This window comes from Spermophilus citellus (genome assembly GCF_964194105.1).
Source record: "Spermophilus citellus genome assembly, chromosome: 2".
Taxonomy (NCBI): Eukaryota; Metazoa; Chordata; class Mammalia; order Rodentia; family Sciuridae; genus Spermophilus; species Spermophilus citellus.
Genome location: NC_138183.1, coordinates 13750813 through 13778144, shown reverse-complemented (window position 1 = coordinate 13778144; position 27332 = coordinate 13750813). Strand labels below are relative to the sequence as shown.

The 27332-nt window shown below is 51.1% G+C and overlaps 1 protein-coding gene across 3 annotated transcripts in view; it reads left to right on the top strand.

Moving 5' to 3' along the window:
- GSN (gelsolin) overlaps positions 1-25574 on the top strand; it is a 41934-nt gene extending 16360 nt beyond the window's left edge. For all 3 annotated transcript variants that reach the window (XM_081282470.1, XM_081282468.1, XM_081282469.1), the window contains exons 2-17: positions 946-1150; positions 1738-1892; positions 8522-8683; positions 10914-11063; positions 12105-12194; positions 12528-12660; positions 13874-13962; positions 14108-14323; positions 15748-15881; positions 18958-19048; positions 20721-20891; positions 21448-21622; positions 22381-22505; positions 22660-22737; positions 24285-24345; positions 25156-25574. In XM_081282470.1, coding sequence (XP_081138596.1) covers positions 955-1150; positions 1738-1892; positions 8522-8683; positions 10914-11063; positions 12105-12194; positions 12528-12660; positions 13874-13962; positions 14108-14323; positions 15748-15881; positions 18958-19048; positions 20721-20891; positions 21448-21622; positions 22381-22505; positions 22660-22737; positions 24285-24345; positions 25156-25325 — 2196 coding nt within the window. In that variant the 5' untranslated portion in view covers positions 946-954 and the 3' untranslated portion in view covers positions 25326-25574. The remainder of the gene's footprint in view (positions 1-945; positions 1151-1737; positions 1893-8521; positions 8684-10913; positions 11064-12104; positions 12195-12527; positions 12661-13873; positions 13963-14107; positions 14324-15747; positions 15882-18957; positions 19049-20720; positions 20892-21447; positions 21623-22380; positions 22506-22659; positions 22738-24284; positions 24346-25155) is intronic.
- Positions 25575-27332: the final 1758 nt, after the last annotated feature.

Sequence of the window (27332 nt, the reverse complement as noted above, 5' to 3'; positions counted from 1 at the left end):
GCCTGAGCTCCAAGCGCAGCGTGGTCCCTCTGACTTCTCCCATTTGACTTTTACTCCCACCAGATCTCCCCTCCGGCCTGAGGAGACCTGCGCCTGCTGATTTCCGCCCGCTGACTCCAGCCTAACCCTCCTGCTCGCTGTCTCCAGCCCTAGCGCATGTCTGACAGCCTTCCCCCTCCCCTTGACCTCCTCCTCTCCAACAGGCTCCTGCAGACCCAGGCTGTGTCCTCTCCGCCTTTTCCAAGAAATGAAATTTGGGGGTGGGTGTTGGGGGGCAGAGGGAGGAGGCAGACAGCTCAGGAGGCCACTTGGGCTCATCTATCCTTCTTGAGGGTGTGATGAGGGATGGATGGGACAAGGGCAAGCTTACCACTTCCAAAAAGCAAAAGCAAACAGGGTATGTGACCTTGGGCCAGTCCCTACCTTTGTGGGCCTCAGTTTTCCTATCTATAGAGTGGGGGTAGACAATGAGCTGAGAACACTGTAGTTCTAAGAGCCATGATGGTGCTGGAAGGGAGCAGACTGAGCCCCTGGGGACCCCTAGATGTATCACTACCATCTGAGGGAGTCTACCCAGAGTAGCTTGGGGCAGTTCCTGTCCACTGTTTCCTAGCTGAGTATCAATTCACTTCTCTGTGCCTTAGTCATCACAGCCAATTGGCAATGAAAACAGAGGGAGAAGGGAAGTGGAGCCCTCTGCCTCCCCATCACCAGAAAATGCAGATCGGGGAGCTGAGCTGGAGAGACAGATGCTCACCAAGCACAGGATTTGGAGCCTAAATTCTTGCCCTGTTTGCCAACTCATAGAAAGGGGTCGACTGACCCTGGCCATGGGGAGGCTCAAGTGAGACGCTCTTGGTGCTGGAACACAGCCTCCCTCGAGCCCAGGGTCTCTCCCTGCCAAGACTTGTGCCCCTGCTCAGGCTCTGCCTTGTCTCTCCCCAGCCCAGCAGCATGGTGGTGGAACACCCCGAGTTCCTCAAGGCAGGGAAGGAGCCCGGCCTGCAGATCTGGCGTGTGGAGAAGTTCGACCTGGTGCCCGTGCCCCCCAACCTCTACGGAGACTTCTTCACAGGCGACGCCTATGTCATCCTGAAGACTGTGCAGCTGAGGAATGGGAATCTGCAGTATGACCTCCACTACTGGCTGGGTGAGGTGCCCCTGCTCAGCACCTGCCTGGTCCCAACCCCATATAGCCGCAACCTCTGAGGTGTGGTCCCAGGAGGTACCCAGGAGGCTCACTGATGACTGAGAGCTAAGTGTGTGCAGGCTCTTGGCTAGTGGTTACCTGTCCCCAGACCCTAGAGCCAATCTGGGCACGTCCTGACCTCAGCTGTGATCTGCCCTTTGGCAAGACACCAATGTCCCTGTGGCTTGGACATGGTGACACAGCTGTACTACCTCAAAGGAGGGTCATGAGGGTGCAATAAGTTATGGTGAGTAACTTGGACACAGAGGACCCCTCCACAGCTTCCCTGGCCCAGCTGTAGTCAAACCTCCTGCAGTTTGTTCTTTAGAGACAGGAGCCTGGGGTCTCTAACACTGCAGATCTGTTCTGCAATGGTGTAAGTCCTGAGCCCCATTATACAGGTGGCCTCACTAAGGCTCACAGAAAGAAGAAGCTTGCCCAGATTCTGTGGTGAGGCCAAGGTAATGCTGGAGGCACCACACTCCTGCCCCCAGGGTGCTGAAACCACTTTTGGGAAGCCAGGCTCATGCTGCTCTGATGTCTGCTAGGCAACGAGTGTAGCCAGGACGAAAGTGGGGCAGCCGCCATCTTCACTGTGCAGCTGGATGACTACCTGAATGGCCGGGCTGTGCAGCACCGAGAGGTCCAGGGCTTTGAGTCAGCCACCTTCCTCGGCTATTTCAAGTCTGGCCTGAAGTACAAGGTAAGTTGGGCTTTATCTTGCTTGAGTGGCTGAGACAGATGCATTCACGGCAGGGCTCACGAGGGGTCACCTGTCTGTCAGCTTCATAGGGCGATGGGCAGACAGGTGAGAGGTCAGACTTTGGAGTCAAGCAGCTCTGATTGTGAACCCTGGGCCCTTCCTAGCAGTGTGATCCTGGACGGATCCCATGCTCTTTCTCTGAGTCTTTGATTCCTTATCTTAGAATGAGGAGAGGACAGTTCCCTGTAACTTCATAGTGTTGTGTTCCTGGCCCCAGCAGTGAGGAGTGGGCCAGAGGTGGAAACCTAGCTCTTCTTGCAAGCCCTATTTCTGTACCCTGTAATTCTTGGGCCTTGCCAGCAAAGGACCTGAGTAAGGTATTTGGTAAGGCACTCTTGGTCACATCCCTCTTTCCAATCACTAGAATCTCTCCTGAACCTGAACTCTTAGGACATTGGTGAACTCTTAGGACATTGAAGACGGCTCTTTCCCTAAGCTCCAAGCCAGGTGGGACTGAGCAGAACCAAGCTGGGAGCCCCAGGAGGCTGCACCCTCATATTTTGTGTGACCTCCATCTAGCCACTTGACTTCCAGAGCCTACCTTTCCTCTCTGGTTACAGGTGAGCCAGTTGTACCTGCCCTGCAGGGCTGGGAGAGGATTTGGTGAAAGGGAAGCTGGGAAATGACCTTGCGTGGGGCTTGGCTCCTTGGAAGGGCTCTCTTGGTCAGGATGGGGAGGGTATCACAGGCTTTCTTAGCTAGATGAGACTTAATGTCAGGGCACAAAGCTCTCCCTTTATGGAGGGCAGAGGAGACTGAAATACAGAGAGGAATAGCAACCGGCCCAGGGTCACACTGGTACACCTCGGTGTGGGTGCTCAGACCACAACCCAGATCTCCTGACTGCTGGCATTTTCCCATCAAACCAGCATCCCTCTCATGACCAAGGTGCTAGTAGGTTAGACTTCAAGCCCTGTCTGTGCCACCCATGAGCTGTGTGCCCTGAGAGAGTTGCTGCAGGGTCTTCTGTGTCCATGGGACAGTGACCCTGTCTTCCTGAAATCAGGCACAAGGGATTGAATAATGGAGAGTGCCTGTGAGACTCAGGGAGCAAAGGGCAGGGCAAGTGCTGGCAGCAGCAGCCAGGCCTGGGGTGCTGGGCTGGATTCCCTGGTATCCACCCAGCCCCATCTGCAAGCTTCCTGCCCAGTGTGCCTCTCTGCCTTCTTCCTGAAGTGCTTCTGGGCTTTGGTGCCTGAGGAAGGAGAGGGGGAAAGGGTGAGGATCAGCCTCTGGGCTGGGGAAGATCTTCGGCAACTCCTGGAGCTGGAAGTGGGATAATCACTTGGCCAGGAATCAGACTGAGTTTCAGGTCACCCCATGAAACTGGGGTGAGACTTCGGGCAAGGTGTGTACCCCAGTGTTCTCACCCCCTTCCCAGCGGCCATTCCCTCAACACACAGTTCTGAAGTCCCTGTCACAGGGACTTTAGAGTGTGGCAGGCCCGGCACCAGGAACATCCTTTGTCCACCTTAGGTTCCACGGCTGTCCTAGGAGACAGAGCTCCACTTTACAGAGGCTCAGGGAGGTCACAAAACCAGGAAGTGGTGGAAGCCAGCTTCACACCCAGGCCAGTGATCCCCTAATTCTGGCAGGCTGTGGGCCAAGCCCTGGGGTGCCAGGGGAAGAGGTGAGAAGATGGGCAGGCCCAGGAGGGAAGGCCCAGGAAGAGCGAGCCCATGGTACATGGGTGGGCGGCAGATGGTGGCCACCTCTTGAGGGTGTTCAGGTGTCTGCCCAGCTGTCTTGCCTCGTCCTGTTTCTCAGGTGATAGCTCAGTGTCCAACACAGTCACACACAGTACGAGAGTCCTTAGGCACCGAGAACGAAGCAGCACAGATCATGGATTCCCCTGCCTTGTTTTCTTTTCTTTTTTTGTACTGGAGATTGAACCCTGGGCACTCTCCCACTGAGCCACATCCCCAGCCCTTTTTATTGTTATTGTTTATTCTGAGACAGGGTCTGGCTAAGTTGCTGAGACTATCCTTGGATTTGTGCTCCTTCCTTCTCAGCCTCTCTAGTGGCTGGAATTTCAGGCATGGGCCACCACACCCTATTTACTCTCTTTTAGAAATGAATAAGGATGATCAGAACCACAACCATATATTGAGCATTTACTACAGGATCTCATTTAATTCTTACTGTAGCCTTCAGGGTGGTTGGTAATATTGCCATTTCATAGATGATGAAACTGAGGCTCAGTGGAGTAAACTAATTTGCCCCCACATACAGCTAGTAGGTTCTTATCACCGGAAACTTGTGTTGCTTACTATGTGTCAGAGACTCTTCTGAGCGCTCTACTTATTTAACTCATTTCACCCTATGAGGCAGTTACTAGGATTAGCACCATTTTGGAAATGATGAAAGTAAGATACAGAGATGTTAAGCTACTTGTCAAACTGCAGGCTCTGGGATTCAAACCCAGGTATGAAGGGGCTGGCTCAGAGCTGGTTCGGAGTAGACATTTCAAGATTCCCTGATCTTCCATCTTAGCTCAAACGGGGCCTAGAGTCTGCATATTTAACAAGCCTCCCTCACCCCCAGATGATTTTCTGGGTTGTTCTTGACCATGTTTTGAGGCATGTTCCAGAAAGTAGGACCCAACCAGGGCTCAGATTTGGTTTTTCAGTCCTGAAAGGCACTGGTCCCTGATGGAAATGTGAGGTCCAGGCGGCCCTGTTTACTACCTTGTGCAAGTCCCCAGGCCACCCGCCCCCGCACTTGACAGGCCCAGCCAGGTTCTCAGCAGGGTGCTCTCATCAATTATAGATTCCCAAGGAGCAGGGCTTGTTACGCAAGACTTGTTCCTGTGACAGCCTCTTCCTGGGAGTCAGTTCTGACCTCCTAGTGTGAGAAGGGGCAGGTAAGAGACCGACCTGCTAGGAGTAGCTGGCCTGGGGCCCTCTTGTTCTGTGACCCCTGCAAATCTTAAAAGTCATTGCACACTGCAAGGTGGTAATCCCTCACCTTTCCATCCTGCTTGGCCCCTGCCTTTCTGTTTTCAGACAGAAGGGGGGACCCCCCTGGGGCTGAGTTATTTGAAACCCTTTGTTCAAACCCATCCTGGGCCTGGCAGAGTCCTCAGAGCCCTTGGACCAGGAAACACTATTGAAAACTCAGAGAATCATTGGAAACGTTTTCTTCTCCCATTTATTGTAAAAGGAACTTTGAATTTAGAGGGTAGAGGGGACCAACCCTGATCAAAAAAATTTTTAGTTTTATAAACAGTTCAATGTTTTTTTTTTCATGTAAATGTGTATTGCTTTCCCCCTTCTTATTATAAGAGTAATGCAAGTTTACTGTAAAATATCAAACGATACAGATGTACTTAGGTTTTAGACAGCAGAAGTCCCCCAAGAGTCTGTCCTTGTAGATACATCCCAAGTGCTGGTTCAATTTTTGCTCTCTCTCCATGAACATATTTGTTTCATTGCTTCAATTTGGAAAGTGGCTTTTTAAACAATTTATCCTATTGAATTTCAAATTATTTAATGCCAATCTCTTCCCACCTAATGATTAGACTTTTGAAAGCAATCTAAAGATTATAGTAAAAAAAATAGCAATAATCTCCAAAAAATTCCTGCCTTCCTCCAGCATTTGGAAATCCACTAATGTTTTCTCAGAGCATTTATTTATGTATTTATTTATTTTAACTTATCTTGCCAAATCTAATTTCCTAGATCAGTAAGATTAAAGGAGTTAATAGGAAACTCATGGCTACAATCATGAGAAATCAAGTAGTGTTTTATTTTATAAATTTTATACAGAGAAGTCCTCAGAATTGAGATTAATGATATAAAGTAACCTTTTTCCTTTTTTTAAAAAAAAAGTTGTGTTTTTTTTTTTTTTTTTTTCCTCGACAGCCCCCTCCCCTGCCCAAACCCCCGGGGACACTCTACCACTGAGCTACATCCCCAATCCTTTTTTTATTTTATTTTTTATTTTGATACAGGGTTTTGCTAAGTTGCTGAGGCTGGCCCCAAACTTCTTACTATTCTCCTGCCTCAGCCTCCTAGGTAGCTGGGATCACAGGCAAGAGCCACTGTACCTGAGTAGTGTTTTCTATTTTTTCATAACAAAAAGTCATGCTGAGTCAAGTTAAGAATTTTAGGGGTGTATTTTTCAAAAAGCGACTGGGTTTCCTTTGCTCTTGTCTCCTCATATCCATGTCTCTGAGGGACCAGTAGAAACAGTTGGTGGGTCCTTCTTGTACATTTTGGAAAAAGCCATTCAGAGTCACTCTCCCTTGATGACCAGCTGAGTGGACAGATCATGGGCCCTGTCCATGGAAGGGAGAACAGGGAGGTGAAACCCAGCACTGCTGCCAACTAGCCGGAACCCTGGCACATTTGGTTGTGAATCTCCCACAGCCTTCTTTTCTTTGCTGGTGACAGGGGGTGACACAAGCCCCTACCTCGTGGGCCTGTTGTGAGGATTGCATGTGTGGAAGGCAGGCCCAGCCCGGGTGGAGCACAGTAGGTGTGGGCCTTGTGTCCTCCTCCCTGGCTTCTCCTCACCTGCTCCCAGCCAGCTCTCAGAACTTTCCTGCCGCTGCCTCCCCTCCATCAGTCCCCACCAATGTCCTTCTCACTCTGTGCTGCTCACAGATCCCAAGCATCAGTGCCACCCAGTGCCTGAGACCCCTTAGACCCAGCCTGCATCCCGGAACCCCGTCTTGTTTCTTCTGATAATGGGGAAGGTGACTGGTTGTTGGTTGCTACTTAGTTGTGGGTGGCAAAGTCAAGAGTGGAGGCTCTGAGCCTCCCCTGCGCTGCACACCAAAGTCATTCACAGAGTGGCACCCACAGCTCCCTTGAGGGTGCAAAGGCAGAGTCAGCTCCAAAGGCTTGGCATAAGGAAAGGCTCTGTGCTGATCCCAAGAAGGGACACCAGGGGGCGTTCTGGCTCCTGGCACCAGGAAAAGACTTTCTACTTGAAAAATGACTCTGAGTGGAGCTTGTTCCTCCCTCTCATCTGGGTGACTCCAGCGACCTTTGTTTGCTGTAGGAAGCCTGATGTTGGGGGAAGAACGTGGGTGTCACATGCTGGGTTGGAATCCCAGCTCTACCATCTGCAGCTGTGAGATCTGGGGCGAGTCCTCACTTGTGGGCTCTGCTTCTGTCTCTGTGAGATGGGGATAATGATACCTCCCTCACAGACAAGGCCTGCAAAATGCTCGGCACAGTGGGCATTATCATGTCACAATGTTATATGTCGATTGCTGTGATTGGCATGACAGAGGCATGATTCGAATGGCTCCCTTTGCCTCTTTGCCCTGAGCAAATGCGGCTTGCATCAAACTTCACACATCCCTGGAGAGAGAGGTGGGCAGAGAGGGACCTGGCTAGGGTGGCTGCATCTCCAGTCTTTTTCCAGCATTTCCAGGGTGGACGCCCTTCTGCTTCTACCCTCCTGGAGTGTGGAGTAGGGAGAAGTATCAAAGTGGGAGTGGGAAGCAAAATTTCCAGTCTTGACTGCCACAGGCTTGCTGAGCACTTATAAGTAAGTCACTCTACTTTTCTGGGCTTCAGCTCACCATGGATAAAATGGGACACTGGGTTAGGACCTTTCTAGCTCTGATCTTGAGAACTGTGGCTGATGGGAAGAAATCCCAGCCAGTTTTTCTTGGCTTTCTGCTGAGCCAGGGGCATTAGGGACTAGAGCAGGGAAGCCCCCTGAAGGCCCTGCTCCAGGACTTGGTGATGGCTGCAGAGGGTGGGTGAAACCCTGAGGCTTACCCAAGCTGCCCAGCACTGTCCTGGCAGGGTAATTGTCTCTTACCCACAGCTGCCTCCTAAGGCTCAATTGGTGGCACTTGCTGTATTACCCCAGGAGGAAACAGGCAGATGGTGTGGGTGCGGCCAGTCCCAAAGACTTCCCAGGAATCCTTGAAGGGTGGGAAGGATTTATAGTGCATTAGCCCTTCCCAAAGTGGGTTTTGCAGAACACTTGAGCTGGAGGCAGGAAGTGGTAGAGACAGGTGGTTCTTGAGGAATGCTGTGTAAGGCCAGGGAATGCTGTTTAAAGAGGTGGCCAGCAGTGCCCCCACGGGATTTGCCAGAGCCTCATCTGTGCTCATGTGTGTCGGGTAACAGTCAGCAGCAGGGAGTAAGGATCATCCTCTACACTTTCTGATCATGGAACCCTTTCCTTGCAGACTATCCTGGGGGAGTTGGGTGTCATGGAACATTCCTTGGGAGATGCTGGTTTTGAGAAAGGAATGTTTTCAATTTTTTGATTTAGGGAAGTGGCTCCAGGGATCTTTTTAGTGGAGTGGCTGTGAGATTCAGTGGGACACAGTGTGTAGGGAATTTAATACTTCTAGCTGTGTGGCCTTGGACAAATTTTGTTCCTTTTTCTAAAAGTCAGTTTCCATCTCTGAAACGGGCATGAGAATGTCCCAGTCTCAAGTGGTCGTGGATGTGAAAGTCCTGCGTTGACTGGTTGTCACTGTGATGCTGTCAGGCCACTGGTCACAGGCACAGTTTCCTTCACCTCGATTCTATGCCCTTGCTGCTGGCTTCCCTGAACCCTGACCCTGGACTCACGCTGCCTCCTTCACCCAACAGAAAGGTGGTGTGGCATCAGGATTCAAGCATGTGGTACCCAATGAAGTGGTGGTGCAGAGACTCTTCCAAGTCAAAGGACGGCGTGTGGTCCGTGCCACCGAGGTGCCTGTGTCCTGGGACAGCTTCAACAATGGTGACTGCTTCATCTTGGATCTGGGCAACGTGAGTTCTGCCTGACCCTTCCCCAGGGGCTACTGACACCAGGGAGGAGGATACACTCATAAACAGAGGCATAGACTTGGACAGGGCAAACCAAGGGAACCAGCAGGCCCTGTGCCCTGTGGGCCAGTCAGAGACCCACGTACAGATGTGTCCAGCATGCACAGATTCCTACACATGTAGACTCAAGCCCATCATGTGCATGTGCATAGACCTGAGTACACCTTGTATGCACAGTGTACTTGGGATTTGATTGACGCCTAGATTCCCTGACACTTTCATTTATATCTCTTGTTTACCTTCCTCCCAACACATACTGGGGAGTGAACCCAAGGGTTTATTTATTTATTTATTTTGGTACTAAGGATTGAACCCAGAGGTGCTTAATCACTGAGCCATGTCCCCTTTATATTTTTTATTTTGAGTCAGGATCACACTAAGTTGTTCAGGCCTTGCTAAGTTGCTGAGACTGGCCTTGAACTTGCAAATCCTTCCTGCTGCCTCAGCCTCCCAAGTCCCTGGAATTCCAAGTGTGTTTCACCATGCCTGGCTAACCCAGGGTTTCTTTAGCACTGATTTATATCTCCAATCCTTGTAAATTTTCACTTCTGGAATAGGGTCTCACTAAGTTACTGGGGCTGACCCTAAACTTGCCATCCTCCTGCCTCAGTTTCCTGTACCTTTCTACACAGAGACACACACTTATAAGTACATGGCCAGCATGGACAAAAACTATCAACTCTTGCCCACCAGATGTGGACATCTGCACCACAACAAATACCCTCATGCGTAGCCCTGGGCCCACACATATATGTCATACACATGGTTGCACGTGTACATCATACATGACAATGCACTTCCTTAGATGACCCTATAAATGGATGATATAAATTTGTACATACTTGTCTCACAGATCCATGTGAGCGCAAATCTGCAAATGGACCCACAGGACATTCTACCCCAAGACTCCTGTGTGTATATGCCCATGGTCAAAGCCCCTCCTTGAGTTAGCATGGACTTTTTAATCAAAGAGAGTAGACACACAGAAAAGTATATGAGTCCTCAGTGTCCAGCTCTGTGGATTTCACAGCATGAACACACCCGCGTAACACCAGATCAAGAAACTAGCTCACTGGGCCTTCAAGGCCTCTTTTGCCATCTTCCAGTCCCTTTACCCACAAAAATAATCCTCATCCAGAACTCTCTTAACAGCATAGATTAGTTTCACCTGTTTCTGAACGATACGTGCCTAAAACCTCACTCTTTTATGGCTTACTTCTTTGGCTTAACATTGCATTTCTGAGATTCACCTGTCTGTTGCATTTTGTAATTCAGTTATTCTTCTCGCTATATAAGATTCACTTTCATGGTGTCCCACAATTTATTTATTTTTTATGTTGTTGATGGGTATTTGGGGTGGTTTCTGGTTTGAGCTACTCTGAACATCCTTTCCCTTGTCCTTTGGTAGACGTGTGGGTACAGTTCTGTCAGATATGTTCCTAGGAGGTTTGCTGGCTCATAGGGTGTAGGTATAGTGAGCTTTGGTAGCTATGGCCACATGGTTTTCCAAAGCGCCTGTACCAGTTTGTATTCCCATCAGCAAGTGTCTTAGTTCATTTTTTGTTGCTGTAACAGAATATCTGAATCTGGGTAAATTTATAAAAAAAAGAAAAAGAAGTTAATTTTGACTCACAGTGCTGGAGCCTGAGAAGTCCAAGATCTGGTGGCTGCATCCAGTGAGGGCCTTGTGCTGCTTTGTAACATGCCAGAAGCAGGAAGGGCAAGCAGGAGCATGTACAAGAGGCAAGACACGAGGAGTGGCCTTGCTTTAAAACAAGCTGCTTTCCAAAGAATGAATGCATTCCCACAGAAAGAAATGAACCCTTATAATGACTTAGTCGCCTCTTAAAGGCTTCTTCCCAATACCGCCACAGTGGCATGAGTTTTAGAGACAAAGCATTTAAACTGGAGCAGCAAGCAGACATTTTTTGTACATAATCTATAATGGCATAACTGTGATGTGGTTATATCTGTGAAGTCACATCTCCTGTAGTGTAAGCTGCACACTGATTGCACTTGGATAATGCACATGTGTGCATTCTGCCAGCCTTGCCTGGGCAAGCGCAGAACAAGATGGACTTGTGCACACCCCACAGCCTCATCCTTGCCGTGTCACCAGGCAGGGCTTATATAAAGTCTGTGGCACTGACTTCCTGGGATCTCTTTCTTACAGAACATCTACCAGTGGTGTGGTTCCAACAGCAACCGCTATGAGAAGCTGAAGGCCACACAGGTGTCCAAGGGTATCCGTGACAATGAGCGAAGTGGCCGTGCCCGAGTACATGTATCCGAGGAAGGTGCCGAGCCCGAGGCCATGCTCCAGGTACCCATGGGAAGTGGGTGGGGTGGACAGGGTAGGCTGCTCTGGATCTGGTTCATGCATTAGGCAATCGGAGAAAAATGTGAGGAAACCGTGTTCCCCACGCCTCCTTCTTAAGGCCTTTTGTTTATCCACCAGGCCAGAACACTTCAGGGAGTGGGGAGGATCGGCTTCCCTGGCAACTTCCAGACCTCCTGAGAATTGCACAGATGTGGTGCATGCTGGGAGTGTGAGCCACACCCTCCAGTGAGAGGGCCAAGTCCTCCAAAGGAGTGGGGGAGGAAAGTCTACCAGCATCCCCTGGGGTCAGCTGAGACAACCAAGACCCAGTCCCTAATTTCCTCCCTTGGCAGTTCCTGATAGATTATGGCTTGTTTAGTTCATAAGATGATGGGATCACCAGTCATTGTTTTGAGACTTGTCAAGAGAGGCAAAGTTCACCACCCCCTACTTGCCTCCTACTTGCCTGGGAACATCCAGTTCCAGTTTTTGGAAAGAGCAGAGGGTTGACTATATGGAGAAGGAGAGCTTGGACATCAGCCATAGTTTTGGAGGGACAGTAGCTGTTGCTGTTAAGACTGGACACACCCAGAATGGAGGAGTGAACAGAGGCTCTGAAGTGAACAGGCATCAAGGTTCCAATTCTGACTTAGCCACCTCGTAGCTGTGTGGACTAGTGACTTCATCTCTCTGGACCTCAGTTTCCCCTTCTGTGAGCGGAGAGTGATACCCTATGTCTCCTGGCATGCCGTCTCTTAAAGCCTGTGGTTGGAGGTGTTCAGAGCTGCAGCCAGCTCTAAGAGAAGGCAGATGACCTGTCTGAAGGGCTGTCTTGGAAGAAGGGGGACGGGCGGTGTGTATGTGTGTGTGTGGGGGGCTTTTGACAAGTAGATCCAGCAGGAGGCCTGTGAACAGATGCAGGATGTTAAGGGAGATGGGCTCCACCAGGAGGGTCACCGTGGGTGCCTGTGTGGTACCTGCCTGCCAGGGGAGCTCTCTCAGGATCCCTCCCTCATGGCCACCCTTCCTCTCCATCTCCTGTAGGTGCTGGGCCCCAAGCCAGCTCTGCCCGGAGGTACTGAGGACACAGCCAAGGAGGATGCTGCCAACCGCAAGCTGGCCAAGCTCTACAAGGTGAGCTCCTGGGCGTGGCGTCAGGACCAGGTGCCAGGAGACCTGGCTGTCCCCAGCTCCTCTGCTGTAGGACCTTAAGCAAGGCAGAGCCCCTGGTGCAGGGAGTGGGCTCTGCTTTCTGTGTTTCTGGTGGATGCTCATGTATTTCCCTGTTGTCCCCGAGCGTCAGTCAGTAGACCTGGCAGAGCAGTAAAGGAAAAAGAAAAAGGAGACCCACAGTGCTCAGAGGTGGCGGGCAGAAGCAATGGGTGTTGATCAGCCATGCTCCGTGTGTGGGCTTGGGCATCCTCTAGCTGACGCTCACATGCTCTGCTCACCTCTCTGTCCCCTCAGGTCTCCAACGGAGCAGGCAGCATGACGGTCTCCCTCGTGGCTGATGAGAACCCCTTCGCCCAGGGGGCCCTGAGGTCAGAGGACTGCTTCATCCTGGACCACGGCAGGGATGGGAAAATCTTTGTCTGGAAAGGTACGGCGGCGGGGGAGAGGGCAGGGCCAAAGTCTCACCTGGTCTCCAGGAATTGGTCTCCTGTGACTGTCAGGAGCTCCTCCGGGGGAAGGCAGAGTTTTAGAGGCACCCTGGTGCTCTGCAAATCAGGAGTCTTGTTGAATATCTTGGCTTTGCAGTTGACTTGCTGTGTGATCTTGGGTACTTTATTTAATCCTCTCTGGGCCTCAGATTCCCTATTTGGGCTCACATTAGTGTTTCCCAAGCACATTACAACATCAGTTCTCGGAGAGGTTCCCTGGTGTCATGTAAAAAGATGTGAAAAATGTCTAACTCGGTGGTCCAGTACGTTCTCGGACCACAGTGAATTGGATGTTAAACGTCAGACTTTTAATTTGCTAGTGTACATTTGGCCTCTCATGAAGGTGCTTGGTTTCTGTTTGGGGAGCATCATGCTTGAAGTCTGCAAAACTCTTTGAGGAATATTTTATGGGAGGCTCTTGGAAAACGTTGGCTCACATGATTCTGAGAGGTCTGAGATGTTGAGGGGATCCCTCTGTGTTCTCCCCGCATTCTCTAAGGGTAGTCACAGGGAGGATGACAAAGGGAGGAAGGCAGTGGGTGGACAGAGAGCCACAGTGCTTGTGGCTGTTATTGTTAATACTCTCTGGGGCCCTGGGGCCTGGGCTAGCTGACCTTGGTCTTGACCTTGGCAATGGGAGGTCTGGGCACTAACTGGCAAGGAGCTTTCAGAGTTGAAAACTTGAGCACAGAGAGTGGGACAGATTCCTCGCTGTAGAGGGAGGGAGGCTGGAGTGTGGAGTGCAGGGAGTCTGGGTCATGGGAGTCCCACTTGCTGAGTGGTCTGGGCTAAATCACGGAGCCTCTCTAAGATCCTAATATTCTCATATGTAAACGGCAACAATAATGACATTGGTTGCATGAAGTGTGGTCTGGATTGAATGAAGTAATCCATGTGGAGTTGTGAGCACAAAATATGTGCTCAGTAAACAGACCCACAGTGTTTTTATGGTTGCTGCTGTTGACCAGGGTCCCAGCTGGACACCCAGGAGCTCCAGGTGCCGTCAGCTCTCGGGGAGGGGGATGTATCTCTGGTCTTGGCTGTCCACAGACTAAAAAGAGTTTGGCCTCCAATGCTCCATTTCCCTGGAACATTGGACATTAGCAGGACCCCAGGCCCCAACCCTCTATTGCCTTCTCTGGCTGCCAACAGGCAAACAGGCCAACACAGAGGAGAGGAAGGCTGCCCTGAAAACGGCCTCCGACTTCATCTCCAAGATGCAATACCCCAAGCAGACCCAGGTGAGCCTTGGGGGTCCGAGAGGGGTGGGTCCAGTTTGGGGGATATGTGCTGAGGGGCGATGTCCCACCCTCCGTATGGACTGGGTATCTGAAGACCCCTGCTGGGCACCCAGCCACATCCTCCTTCTCCCCCTTCCCTTCCCAGGTTTCAGTCCTTCCCGAAGGTGGCGAGACCCCGCTGTTCAAGCAGTTCTTCAAGAACTGGCGTGACCCAGACCAGACCGATGGCCCAGGCTTGGCCTATCTCTCCAGCCACATTGCCAACGTGGAGCGTGTACCCTTCGACGCTGCCACACTGCACACCTCCACCGCCATGGCCGCCCAGCACGCCATGGATGACGATGGCACCGGCCAGAAACAGGTGCCATTGGGGGGTGGGGCGGCGGGGGTGGCTTGCACAGGGAGAAGGACACTTAGGTTGGTATCAGAGCAGGAGTAGGAGTTTGCCATGGAGAGAAGGGGCGGAGTGATGGGCATTGCGCGCAGGACTTCCTGTTTGGGGAAAAGGCTGCTCTGGAGAGGCCCGAGCTGACGGCAGCCTGTGGGAGGTGCTGTGACAGCAGGCTGCTGGACTTGATCCTGGACCTGACGGGATTTTCTTTTTTGCGAAAGCAGACTTATGATATGCTCTGTTCTGTGCTCTAGAAACTCACTGCGCAAGTGGTTAGGAAGTGGGTGAATGGAGATAGAGAGCCTGTGGGGATGCCGTTGTAAGAATTTAGGGGAGAGAAGGTGATGCCCTTGAGACTCAGGAGGTCACGGTGAGGATGGAGAGGTGGGGGTGAGGCAGAGTCCACTTCAGGGCAATGTGGGCTGCATTCCTATGGCAGGAATAACAAGGTGTCCATTTTGATATACGATTCTTTTGATTGTTTTCTCGTTGGTGGTGTTATTCATTCACTGCTGCACTGGGTTGGGGAGGATGTAATGAAAATATATTCAGGGCAGGGCAGTGTAGAAGGAGCCTGGCAGCCTAGCTGTGACCTGGAACAAGGTATTTAACCTCTTGGAACCTCACTTTTGCCTGTAAAATGGGGTTAATCCTGCTCCATTACTTTCAAGAATTTCCAAGATCCTGAGACTGTGGGGCAGTTTCCCAGGAACTGGAAGAACTGGTGTCTCTGTACCACCAGGTGGCACTGCAGGGCCTCCTGACCACTTAGAAGTGCTGCAGAGACCTGCCAGCAGGGGTCTTTCTGAGGCCACTTAGTGATGGCCCTGTCTCTGGAGGTGACCTGTAAAATCCAGGAGATTCAATAATGATACAGAGAACGGTAGCATTAGTAATATAATAATAGTTATATTACATCTACAGAGCAGTGAGTTGGTGCTAGCACCCTGTTGGACTTCCATGAACGAACTCTGGGACTTCACAATGCTTCCAAGAAGCTACTGTGATTATCCCCATTTTTCAGATGAGAAAACTGAGACTCAGAGAGGTTTAACAGGTTGTCCAAAGTCACAGGACCTGTAAAGGGTGGAGCCTGATCCTGGGTCTGGGCCTGGCTCTTAACCCCCACCGAGCTACATTCCACAGGAGCTACCCTGATGCTCCTTCCCAGGGGAAGGTCCAGGATGGGCTGGGGGTGTGGTTTGAAGATCCAGAGTCTCATCCCTGCCCCTTGGAGGCTCTTGTGCTTTGGGCAAATTATTTAACTTCATCCTGAGTCCAAGTCGTGTTACATGGGGAAAGCTTGTCCTGTGTCCTCCATGCCGTGGTTTCCAGGTGGCCTGCGTTGGGGTAGGCGTGCTGCATGGTGTCTGACCCCAGCTTTGCCCTGACAGATATGGAGAATCGAAGGCTCCAACAAAGTGCCTGTGGACCCTGCCACGTACGGGCAGTTCTACGGAGGTGACAGCTACATCATTCTGTACAACTATCGCCACGGTGGCCGCCAGGGACAGATCATCTACACCTGGTGAGGGCCTGGGGCCATCTGCTGTGTTGGGGGGAGTAGGGGGCACTTGCTGGGCCTTGGGCGTAGCAGCAACAGGAGGAGAGTGGGCAGGATGGAGGGAAGTCTGGGGTGTGTGGGCCTGAGGTGGGACAGCCATGCCCTGCTAGGAGAGCCCACAGTGCTACCTATTTCTCCAAACAACATCTAACTCACTCTTATCAAAAGATGACATCGTCAGCAATGCGGTTAACAGGTGGAAACAAACAAATCCTACTTCTCCCACAGTCCAGGCCAAGCACCGAGCACACTCGGGCTGACCCTTCCGTACATTTCTATACCCATAAATACGTACAATTATTATAAACATATCAACTAAAAATAACTAACTAAACCATTATTTTAAAGTAGAGGGCACACTCATGTTGTTCTGTTACTGAACTCAGTTCCTGGACCCAGAGTTGGAGGAGGATCGCTGAATCCAGAAAGAACTGCAGTGCAGCCCAGGCTGCGTTGAGGGACTTGGGCTGGACCAGCAGGTAGTCGCAGCACTGATAGGAAGGGTGTCTGGCTAGATCCGGTGGAAAAACGGTCAGAAACTTCTGCCCAAGGCAGAAGGGAGACTGCACATGGGGAAAAGTGATCCCAGGCTGACTCGCGCAAAGAGCACAGGGGACGCGTTTCATGGCACCTCTGGGGTAGGCAGGTACTCAGTCTCTAGGTGTGATCAGCTGCACCAGCGCCCTTCCTCCTGCCTCCTCAGGTGTCCCGTGTCTCATTTCCATCTTGAGTCTCTACCCAGGATGGGCCTTCTACTCTGCTAATAAGGTGAAAGCAGCTGTGGGTTTCTTGGGTGACTGCCACATCCTGCATTTGCCCCTGGTCACCTGGAGTTGCCCTTCTCATTGGGGAAAGTCTCCAAGGTTGTTATCTTCAGAATAGTGCAGACCCTGCCCTGGCTGGCTGGAGCTGGCATTTCTGCTGACCACAGTCTCAGGAGGCTGAGCTGCCTTTCCTGGCCACTGTCCCCCGGTGAGGTGTCTCACCCTCTTTGCCTTGTAGACTGGCACACCGCTAACTCCTCTTGTGGCTGTCAGACCCCGAAGACTGAGAGCTGGCCCTGCTGTCTCATTTCCCTTGACAGGTGTTTATCCTAAGGGATCCTATTTTCACAGGGGTCCCCTTCTGTGTCAGCTCCCAAATCAAAATGATAAAAAGGTATTATTGAGAAATCTCACTCACACCTTCTGTACCCCATGCACCAGAACACATCCTGTAGGAGTCACCACTTTCAGTAATTTCTGGCACATTCTTCCAGTTATTCTTTATGCAAATGTAAACAAATATAACTTTATATTCCTAATTTCCTTCCTCACACAGAACATACTGTGTATATTGTTCTGCACTTTGCTTTTTGGACTCAGTTCTTCCTGGAGAGGAGTCAACGTCATTGCGTAGCTTTCTCTTCTTGGGGTGGCGGCGCTGTGGCTGATTGAATCTGCTTCCTGCTGAGACAGAGTTGGGTTGCTTCCAGTCGTTAGCTATGACAAGCATCTCTGAGATTAGTAATCTTAAACAAACATTATGTGGAATGTGTAGAGAAGTCCCTCTAGAGCGAGTTCCCAGAAAGGGGGTTCTGGGTCGAAGAGCTGGTGCACCTGTCACTTTGATAGATGGCGGCCAATTTCCCTGGAGGGTATTTGTGACGTTTTGTATTCCCACCAGCAACATGTGACAGGCCCTGTTTCCCTGTATCCACACCCCTGGACTGTGCTGTTAAACTTTTAGATATTTTATCAACCTGATAGTTTATAACTTGATGTCTCAGTGTGCTTTACATTTGTGTTTGAGGCTGAGATGTGGCTCAGGGGTAGAGCACTTGCCTGGTATGTGCAAGGTCCTGGGCCCCATCCCCAGGACCAAAAAACAAAACAAAACTCCCCAAATAACCAAAAAAACAAAACCAAAACAATACTAAGAAAGATTTTTTTAAATTGTGTTTTGCTTTGTATATGGTCTTAGACTTTTTATTTGATTATTGGCTTTTGTATTTCTTCTTGTTAAAACTTCTTATTCTGAAACAATTTTAGGCTTTAGGGAAGTTGCAAAAAATCTTAGACAGTTCTTGTACACCCAGGACCCAGGTTCCCCTGCGGTCACATCTTAGGTAACCCTCATTCAGGAACCTACCATTGTTACAATGGCTCGTGTTGTCTGTGGGCTTTCCTGGAATTCCCCCAGTTTTCCCACTCATGTCCTTTCCCGTGGACCCAGATCTAACCCGGGAACCCACATGGCATTTACTCCTCGTCTCAGACTCCTGGACCCTGTGGCACTTTCTCCCTCTTTCCTTTTCTTTTTATAACCTTGACGTTTTTGAGGAGTGTCGGGCAGTTAGCTTGTAGAATGGATCTCAGTTTTTGACAACTTCACCCTTTTTTAAAAGCTGCTTAAAAATTTTTAAAATAGATACTACGTGCACATGGTGTAAAGTCTTAAGAAAGCCCTTTTAAAATAATTGGCCATGGCAGCACACTGATTTGTCAGATTTTGCTTATTCAGATAGTAGACGTTGGTAGTGGGTCATTTAGACAGCACAGGAAGGGGTGGGATAGAAAGCCCAGCCACCCCTAACTGTCCCCTCTCTGGACAGTCACCGATCTGTGCAGACCTCTCTGCCTGTGTCCACATGAGGCTAAATCCACTGATGTCTTTTCCCACAGCTGGGCTCAAGTCCGCTTGCTATTCTCCGACCTGCCTTTCCACACAGAGAAATGTCCTGGGCCATTTTACTGGATCTCAGATTTGTGTCTCAGAGCACCCTCTCCTGTGGCTGTCCAGCACAGGATCACCCAGCCAAGCCCCCGTAGGGCAGGCACATTGAGGAGAGGGAAGCCAATCTGTTGTACTCAGATCTGTGTAAGACCAGTGCTGAGCCAAGAGCTGGCCGTGTTGGTTTGGCTCCTGGCTCTGGTTTCTCTCTCGAGAGCCCCTTGCTTTCTCTAGCTCGGTTCCATCACTTGCAGCGTGGAGCTCTGTGGGTTTCTCAGGCCCAGGACTCTGTGCAAACCTCAGTGCCGAGTCTCACTTCCTTTTCCAGGCAGGGCGCCCAGTCTACCCAGGATGAGGTCGCTGCGTCTGCTATCCTCTCTGCTCAGCTGGATGAGGAACTGGGAGGAACCCCTGTCCAGGTGAGCCAACCCACTGCCTCTCTGGGCTGTGGCCTGAACTTTGTCCATCTGGTCACTCCTCTGTCTGTCCATCATGCCTGCAGGCACCCTGATGGGCCTTAGAGTCTAGGGGAAGGTAAACATTCAGCACACATGTACACTGATGGATATGTGGGCCATACACGGTGACTGCACAGCCAGCAAATGATAAGACACTGTGGGAGAGGGCAGTGGGACAGGCAATGGGGTGGTTATAGTAAGAAGATGGGTGTGGAGCAGCCCGCTCGGGTTTGAACGCTGTCTTCATCTCTGGGCAGCCTTGGCCAAGTCGCTTAGCCTCTCTGTGCCTCTATGTTCTCCAAATAGGGGTGATAATGGTACCCACCTCACAGAATTCCTCTGGTTGAGGAGTAAGAGTTAACATTTGTAAAGCAGTTACAATCTCGCCTGACATGCAGGGCTCCTCCTGTGTACATGTGTGGTAAGTATAAGGACATAAATGCCCCCAAAGATCTAATTAGATTTGAGAAGCCATTCTCCTGCTCCCAGGAAGGAACTCTTCAGGTGGGGCCTAACAGACAAGTCGGAGTTGGCCAGGCCAGGAGTGAAGGGAAGTGCATTCCAGGTGGAGGGAGGAGCATATGCAAAGGCCCTGAGATGGAGACAGCAGTTGGTGTGAGGGTGACATGACTTGAGGTTGGAGGGGTGGTCAGAGGGATTGGACCACATGGAGGCCACAGTGATGGATGCTGACCTTGACCCAGAGAACAGTGGGGAGTTGCTGAACGGTGAAATTCACCTTGGGTGAAGGGATTTCTGGTTAAAAGGTCACCCTGGCTGCTGACTGAGCCCTGGAAGGCCACAGAGCCAGGCTGTCAGGGGATTGTGGGGGAAGTAGACAAGAGTTCCACCTCCATCCTGCCCTTGGGGCCGGTGGGGCTCTGCATGTGGATCAGTGATCAGCTTCCTGATGACTGGGACAGTCTGGGTACCAGACAGTGAGAGGGTACTGTCTTTGCTCATTCATCCCAACAACAGCCTTGGCAGTAGCTCTGGGCCCCACTCAGAGAGGAAGAAGCTGACAGGTTGAGGCGGGGCCAAGTGCCCCCATCAGGTGGCTCTGAGACATGAGCTCCAGCCCAGCCAGGGCAGGTGGCTGCCCCGATGTAGTGAGCAGAGACCACGCCTGGGCTGGAAGTGAGGGAGGTGCTCAGGCAGAAACAGATGTGACACATCTTGGGGTAACTCTTGCTCCTGTCCCTCCACCACCGAGCCCCGCGTGCAAGAGGGGTCTCTCCAGATCTGGAAGTCCTCTGTTGCACCGGCTTGGTGTCTGGAACTGACGTCACCATTCTGGAAGAATGTCCACCACCAATCCTTAACTTCCATTTAAGGGAATATCTGCAAACATGGGCTTCCCTGGTTCTTGGGCTCGACTCAGGGTCAGTGAGGCAAGTCCTCATGGGGGTAGAGAGGGGGAGCAGCCAAGGCAGCGCCCAGAGGACCTCAGGAAATAGCATTGTTTCCAGCCTTCCTGGAACCCCAGTTTCCCTGCGCAGCGCCTGTGTGCAGCAGGGTCACGTTCAGACACTGTGTGATGGCCTTGTTTGGGGGGTGGGGGTGGGTGCAGTGCCACACAGAAGGACTGATCAACACCCCCCCTTTCCCGACTTGCTCTCCTGTCTCCCTCTAGAGCCGTGTGGTCCAGGGCAAGGAGCCTGCTCATCTCATGAGCTTGTTTGGTGGGAAGCCCATGATCATCTACAAGGGCGGTACCTCCCGCGAAGGTGGGCAGACTGCCCCTGCCAGTACCCGCCTCTTCCAGGTCCGGTCCAGCAGCTCTGGAGCCACTCGGGCTGTTGAGGTAATGCCCAGGTCCTAGATCCCAGAGGGATTCCCTGGAACCTGCCAGGCTTGATGGGCAGATCCACAGGCCCAGGAGTAGGTGGGGATGGGTGAGGGGCTGCACATGTTCTACCTTCCTACACTGGCAGCAGGACTGTCTTAGATGTCCCCCTGTTTCAAGGATGCCCAGGGTCTTTGCACATCCTCCATAACACAGCTCTTTCCCTGTACCACCTGGACACGGTTCCTGATCCCATTCTAATTGCACTGTCCCTTTCATGGTGGGAGGCACAGACCCAGATATAACTCTCCAAGATGGTCTGAGTCCTGGAGAAGAAGGGTGAAGCTCTGTTAATGGAGCCTGGAATTCTAGAATCATCTTGGCTCATCACTGTGCATTAGAGACTCATGGGAGTCAGCTGCACCCCTCAGTTTCCAAAGTCTGTGCACTCAGCTATGCTAGGGTGTGTTTTCCCACACCTGGGCACTGGCCCCAATGCAGGGTCTCCTGGGCTGTGAGGAGGGGCCTGGGGCTTTGTATCTGGTTCCTGACAAAGTGAGCGCTTTCCTCACAGGTAATGCCCAAGGCTGGTGCTCTGAACTCCAACGATGCCTTTGTCCTGAAAACCCCCTCAGCTGCCTACCTGTGGGTGGGTGCAGGAGCCAGTGAAGCTGAGAAGACGGGGGCCCAGGAGCTGCTGAAGGTGCTGCAGGCCCAGGCTGTGCAGGTGGCAGAAGGCAGTGAGCCAGGTAGGAGCCGGCAGGCTCTGCAGCTGTCAGCTTTCCCTCCTTCCTTCTGCTCAGGGCTCCGTCTTCCCACCTGTCCCCAGCATGTGTTAGAGAGAAGTGATTGGATTAAAATGGGGGCGGTGGTCAGGGAGAGGGTGGTCTCCAGGAGTTGGACAGGGGAGTGCAGCACAGGCAGGGGCAGTCTGGGAAGGATGCTGGAGGAGGTGGTCACTTGCCAGGAAGCCACCAGGGCTGATGGCATGAGGGCAGTCACGCCATCAGGCTGCTTCTCTTGCTGAATTTAGATGAAGAGCATCTTCCCTTTTCTGGGAATGAGGAACTAAACTTTGGTTTATATTTAATTTTGATGAGTTTAAACATCAGTATGCTCGTGTGGGCAGTGCAGGCAGAGACAGAGCAGGTGTAGTGGGAAGAATATGGAGATTGAGATCAGAAAGGATTTGCATCCTGGCTTACTGATTACCAGCTCTGTGCCTTGGCTGAGTTGCTTAACCTCTCTGAGCCTCAACTGCCTCATTGATAAATGGTGACAATTATCCCCCCCATGTGCTGTCGTGCTGGCTGTGTCTCTGCCAAGGGTACCCTCTGTAGGCCTCCCTTTCATCATCTTCAGACTCCCCAGGGCCCCTCCCCTTGGTCCCCGGGGATTTGAAGGTGGAGTTGGGGTGCAGAGCAGTTGGTTGGGCTCTGGTAGGGCTTGCCACCCATCTAGTGTGACAGTGGCATCCCTCAGCAACCACTGTGGCCTCCCCTCATAGACAGCTTCTGGGAGGCCCTGGGCGGAAAGGCTGCCTACCGCACGTCCCCACGGCTGAAGGACAAGAAGATGGATGCCCACCCTCCTCGCCTCTTTGCCTGCTCCAACAAGATCGGCCGCTTCGTGGTGAGCCTCTGCAGAAATGGTTCCCAGGGGGCCAGTGGGCCCCAGGGGCAGGAGAAAGGATCCCCTGCCTGGGAGGCAGCCCTGCAGCTCCCTCCTGGGGGAAGGGAAGGGTGCTGATGCCCTTCCACCATGAACCTCCTTCTGTCTTCCCCAGATCGAAGAGGTTCCCGGCGAACTCATGCAGGAAGATCTGGCTACCGATGACGTCATGCTCCTGGACACCTGGGACCAGGTGAGTGAGAAGCAAGGTGAAGGCCAGAGGGAGGGGGAGAGGCTGGACCTCTAGCTCTAGGTGCAGTGGCCAGGTGACCTGCAAACAAGCAGCACCAGGTGTTCTCAGGAAAGTCCCCCAGTCGGCAGGCCGCTTCCCCTCCAAGCCTCTGCTTCATCTGCCGTAAATGGGAGTGAGGGTTCCTTACCTTGGGGACGCAGTGCACCATGTCGGTGCAGATAGTGAGCGCTCACCTAAACCTGTTGGTAAAGAAGGCTGAGCTCCTGTGTCACCTGGGGATGGGGGGCGGGATTGGAAGTGCCCCTCTTTCTGTTTCAGAGGGCTCTGGGCTCTGCTTCTTCTTACAGGGGGACTGTTTTGCTGGACTCAGTTGGGAAAGTACTGTTCATTCATTCACTTAACCAGAATCCATTGAGCGTGTGCCTGCTTTGTGCCTGGTGCTCTCTGTTTTGGATGGTGGGAATAGAGGGATGAATGGAGTCCTTGTCCTCCCAGGGCTCATTCTCAGGGTGGGTGTTGGGTCACCCCTCCCATCAGATTGCCTTCTCCCAGAGTCCTCGGGGTTGTGGAATAGATGGCCACTGGGGCATGAGCCTCCCCATCCCTGCAACAGGGCTGCTTCTTGGGTTCCTAGCTGGAAGATCAGCACCAACATGTCATTGATTGATCCATGAGCTACTTAATCAGTTTGTCCATCTGTTTATTGGTCCACTCAGCCAGCACCACCATCTTCCGGGCAAATGCTGAGTGCTGGGAATCCTCTGATGAGCCAAGTAGATACAGTACCTGCCTTGGAGGGGCTTCCAGTTTAGGAGGCAACACACTGATAAATAAAGAGCCATCGAGTCAGGCATCTTATTGTCCAGGGCCATTCAAGGCAATGTTAGAAATGCATAAAAACAGATGACATAAAAATAAGCTGAATAGACTTTTATGTGAAATAGAACTTTTCATAAGGCTCAAGCGGTGGTAGTGGTGGTGAACTGTTTTTATCCCAAGTCTTAGACCCATGTTGACCCAGACAGAGATGGGCATGTAGGAGACTTTGAATATATATATGTTGGGTGAATAAATGAATAAGAATGTGTTACTCATTTGTTCAACAAATAAATCTCTTTAAATGGATTGTTCATGAACTTTTTGAGAGGTGTCTCCAACTCAATATCTGATGGCACCTGGTCAGGCGGGGGTGGGGAGACGGGAAGGAGTGGTGGAGCCTGAGGCAAACTGCATCTGCCCAGCTTCATCCAAGTGAGAGTGGACACCCAGGGCGGCTGGATCCTCTAATTTCTTAAGCGAAGTTGGAAATCTAAACTTCTATGTCATCATTGGTTCCTGAATTTGTGGAAGAAGATATTACGTATGGCGGGTGGGCAAACACATTTGTAGGTCACCACTTTGTGACCTCTGTTCCACATCCTTCCAGCTCTGGGCTCTGTTAGTCGGCCGAGGGCTCTGTCTTGTCCAGTACCTGGCGCCTCCCCATTCCTCCTCCAGCAGGGAATTTGGTCAGCGCCCCTCATGTACTTTTCATTTCATACCTCCAGGTCTTTGTCTGGGTTGGAAAGGATTCCCAAGAAGAGGAAAAGACGGAAGCCTTGACATCTGGTGAGGATGTCTGTGTGATCTTTGGCTGTGGGGTTGTGGGCACAGCTTAGGGCCCTGGTCTGGAAGTTAGCATCAGGAGTTGAGCACTTCCTCCCTCACAGTCAGTCCCTCGTAATCCCTGCCTGGGGTGGTGTATTAGTCAGCTCTCTGTTACTATTAGAAACACCTGAGACAATCATTTTATAAAGAGAAAAAGGTTTATTTTGGCTCACGGTTTTGGAGGTTTCAGTCCACTGTCAGTCAACCCTGTGGCTTTTGGGCCTGTGATGAGGCAGCATGTGGTAGAGCAAAGCCATTCACCTCAGGTTGTGACTCAGAAAAAGAGGAGGCAGCAAAGTCCACTGTCCTCTTCAAGGGCACAAGTCCAGTGATCAGAAGACCTCCCCAAAGGCCCCATGACCACCCACTCCTTCCAATAGTGCCCAGCTAGGGACCAAGCATTGCATAGGCTTGTGGAGGGCATCCAGAAGCCTATTATATAGCAGGCAGTGAAAAAAAAAAAAAACACGTCGGTTGCTTTAGGAAGCCTCAGGGGAAGGAAGGGCCAGAGGAGAAGCTGCACCCAGTGTCCAGGAGGTCTGAAAGCTGAACTCAACAGGGTTCTGATGTAGGAGAGCAAATCCCTAGTGGTTTCATGGAGCTGATTTCGGAACTGGGAACGTAAATGCAGGTTCTCTAATGTCTTCCAAAGGACCGATCCAAGGAAGGGCTGAGAGTTTTGTGGCAGCTCATGTCCTGAACCACCCTCTCCCTGGTGGGGGAGGCACTAAAAATTCTTGGGGGTTCCTTTTCCCACATGTGTGTCTACAGCTAAGCGGTACATCGAGACGGACCCTGCTAATCGGGACAGGCGGACCCCCATCGTTGTTGTGAAGCAAGGCTTCGAGCCCCCCTCCTTTGTGGGCTGGTTCCTCGGCTGGGATGACGACTACTGGTCTGTGGACCCCTTGGACAGGGCCCTGGCTGAGCTGGCTGCCTGAGGAGCAACAAGACCCACCGGGGTCACTGTTCAGTGCCTTTTAGAACTGTCTGTCTCCCAGAGTGATCTTCCGGCAAGCTAGACGTGTGTGAGTGTGGGGTTTTTTTTGTTTTGTTTTCTTTTTTTTTTTTTTTTTTTTACAGTAGACAAAAACAGCCCTGCAAAATCTCAGGGTTCTTGCAGAATTTCCTCAAATATCTTCACTTTGAAAATTAAATTCAATAAAAGCTTTTTGAAGTGTGTTAACTTAGCATGCCTTACCTGTTCTCCTTGTGCAACAGCCCTGCACACCTGATAGCAACAGTGTCTTCCTGCCTGTGTCCCTCGTAATTCGGAGAAATGCACAGAGAGGCACCTTGCATGTGCTTGGGAACCAGTAGATGAGCTACATGCACCCTGGGTGCTAATCCTGGTCCTCCAAGAAGCAGATGCTGATCTGAGATGAGATGAGCTCAGACTGTACCGGGGGAAATGCCACGCAGGAAGACTGGGAGGGCCATCAGACCCGGATGCAAGTATGACCTAGGTGGAGAAGGAGAGCAGGCTGGCAGAAGCATCCTTCCTGACGTCAGGAAGGTTGAGCAAAGTTTTCAAGCAGTCCTGAGCCACAGTCCTATTTTTGTTGTTTTTGGTTGTAGCTAACTATACGTATCAAAATATATATCCCTTCAGCCATTTCTAAGTGTACAATTCAGTGATATTATCCACTATGTAACTCAGAGTAGCAATCACACTATGTTTTTCATACCCAAATCTTTTTCATAATCCTCAATATACGTAATGTAACTTGCACATTAATCAAATGATAATTCTTCATCCGCCCCCACCCCCGCAAACCCTGGAAATCTCTGTCCTACATTGTCTCTGAAGTTGCCCACTCTGTGTGGAGTCGCAATAGCTGTTGTCTGTGTTGGACTTGTTTCATTTAGAATAGCATTTTCAAAATTCATCTGTGTTGGAGCATGTACCAGCATTTCATTCCTTTATCTGGCAGGATAATATTCCATTGTATGTATACGCCACATCTTGTTTATTCACACATCCACTAACGGACACAAGGGTTGCGTCCACACTTTGGCTGTTGTGTTAATGCTGTTGTGAACCTAAGTGTACAAATATCGGTTTCATTCAAAGTGTTGTGGGCCAGAGTCAAAGTCAGTCAAGGAAGGAGTTGCATGTCTCTCACAAGCAGGTGTGTCTTATGTCCCCACTGAGTTCTGTCATCAAGGGGCATGGCCTTGAGGCAGCTGTGGGGTAGCCTAAAGCCAGCAGTTGGGGCCCTTAGTTACATTCCCTCATAGAAACTGGGCAAGGTGCATCATCATAGCTGTCACACCCTGTGACATCTTTCTGGATCTTTCTCTCTATTGCTGGTTCCCACAGGTACATTCTGCTGTCCCAGAGCTGTTTGTAGAAATCTCTGCTGCTGCAGCTACCATCCTAAGAGCTGTCCCTGGTTGTGCCCAAGTTTGCAGGCTTTGGGACGTGGGGGAGGGATTGCTCAGTGCCCTGTGTGATCTCTTGGGTTTGAATCTCTGTTCATGCTCAGGGTGTCAGAAGTCCCTCTTAAACATTTTCATGAACTGCTTCAAAATCTTTTCCCTGTGGACATTGCAAACCAGTCCAAGGAACCTGCTGGAGGGCAGAGCCCATTCCCTCTCCTCCTTCATCTGGATTCTTCTCACCAAGTTTCCCCCTCTTGTTCCATGCTACTCCCTGCACCCTGTCCCAATCCAAGTTATGAGTGAAGCTCTTTTTTTTGTGGGACTGTAGAAGAACAGACACCAGTGTGAGGGTGATGTGATGGGAAGAGAGAGAGTGTGTGTGTGTTTACACTGTTGTTTCCAAAGCTGGTTGGGCCCTGAAATTATCCAGGGAGCTTTTTAAAAGCATGAGTTCCCATGAGCCCTACCTCCTGAGATTCTGATTCATCACAGAAATGACGAGGGTAGTGGAGAAGGAATTTTCCGGGTGAAACATGGGGGATTGGTAAATCCTCTCGGGCAGA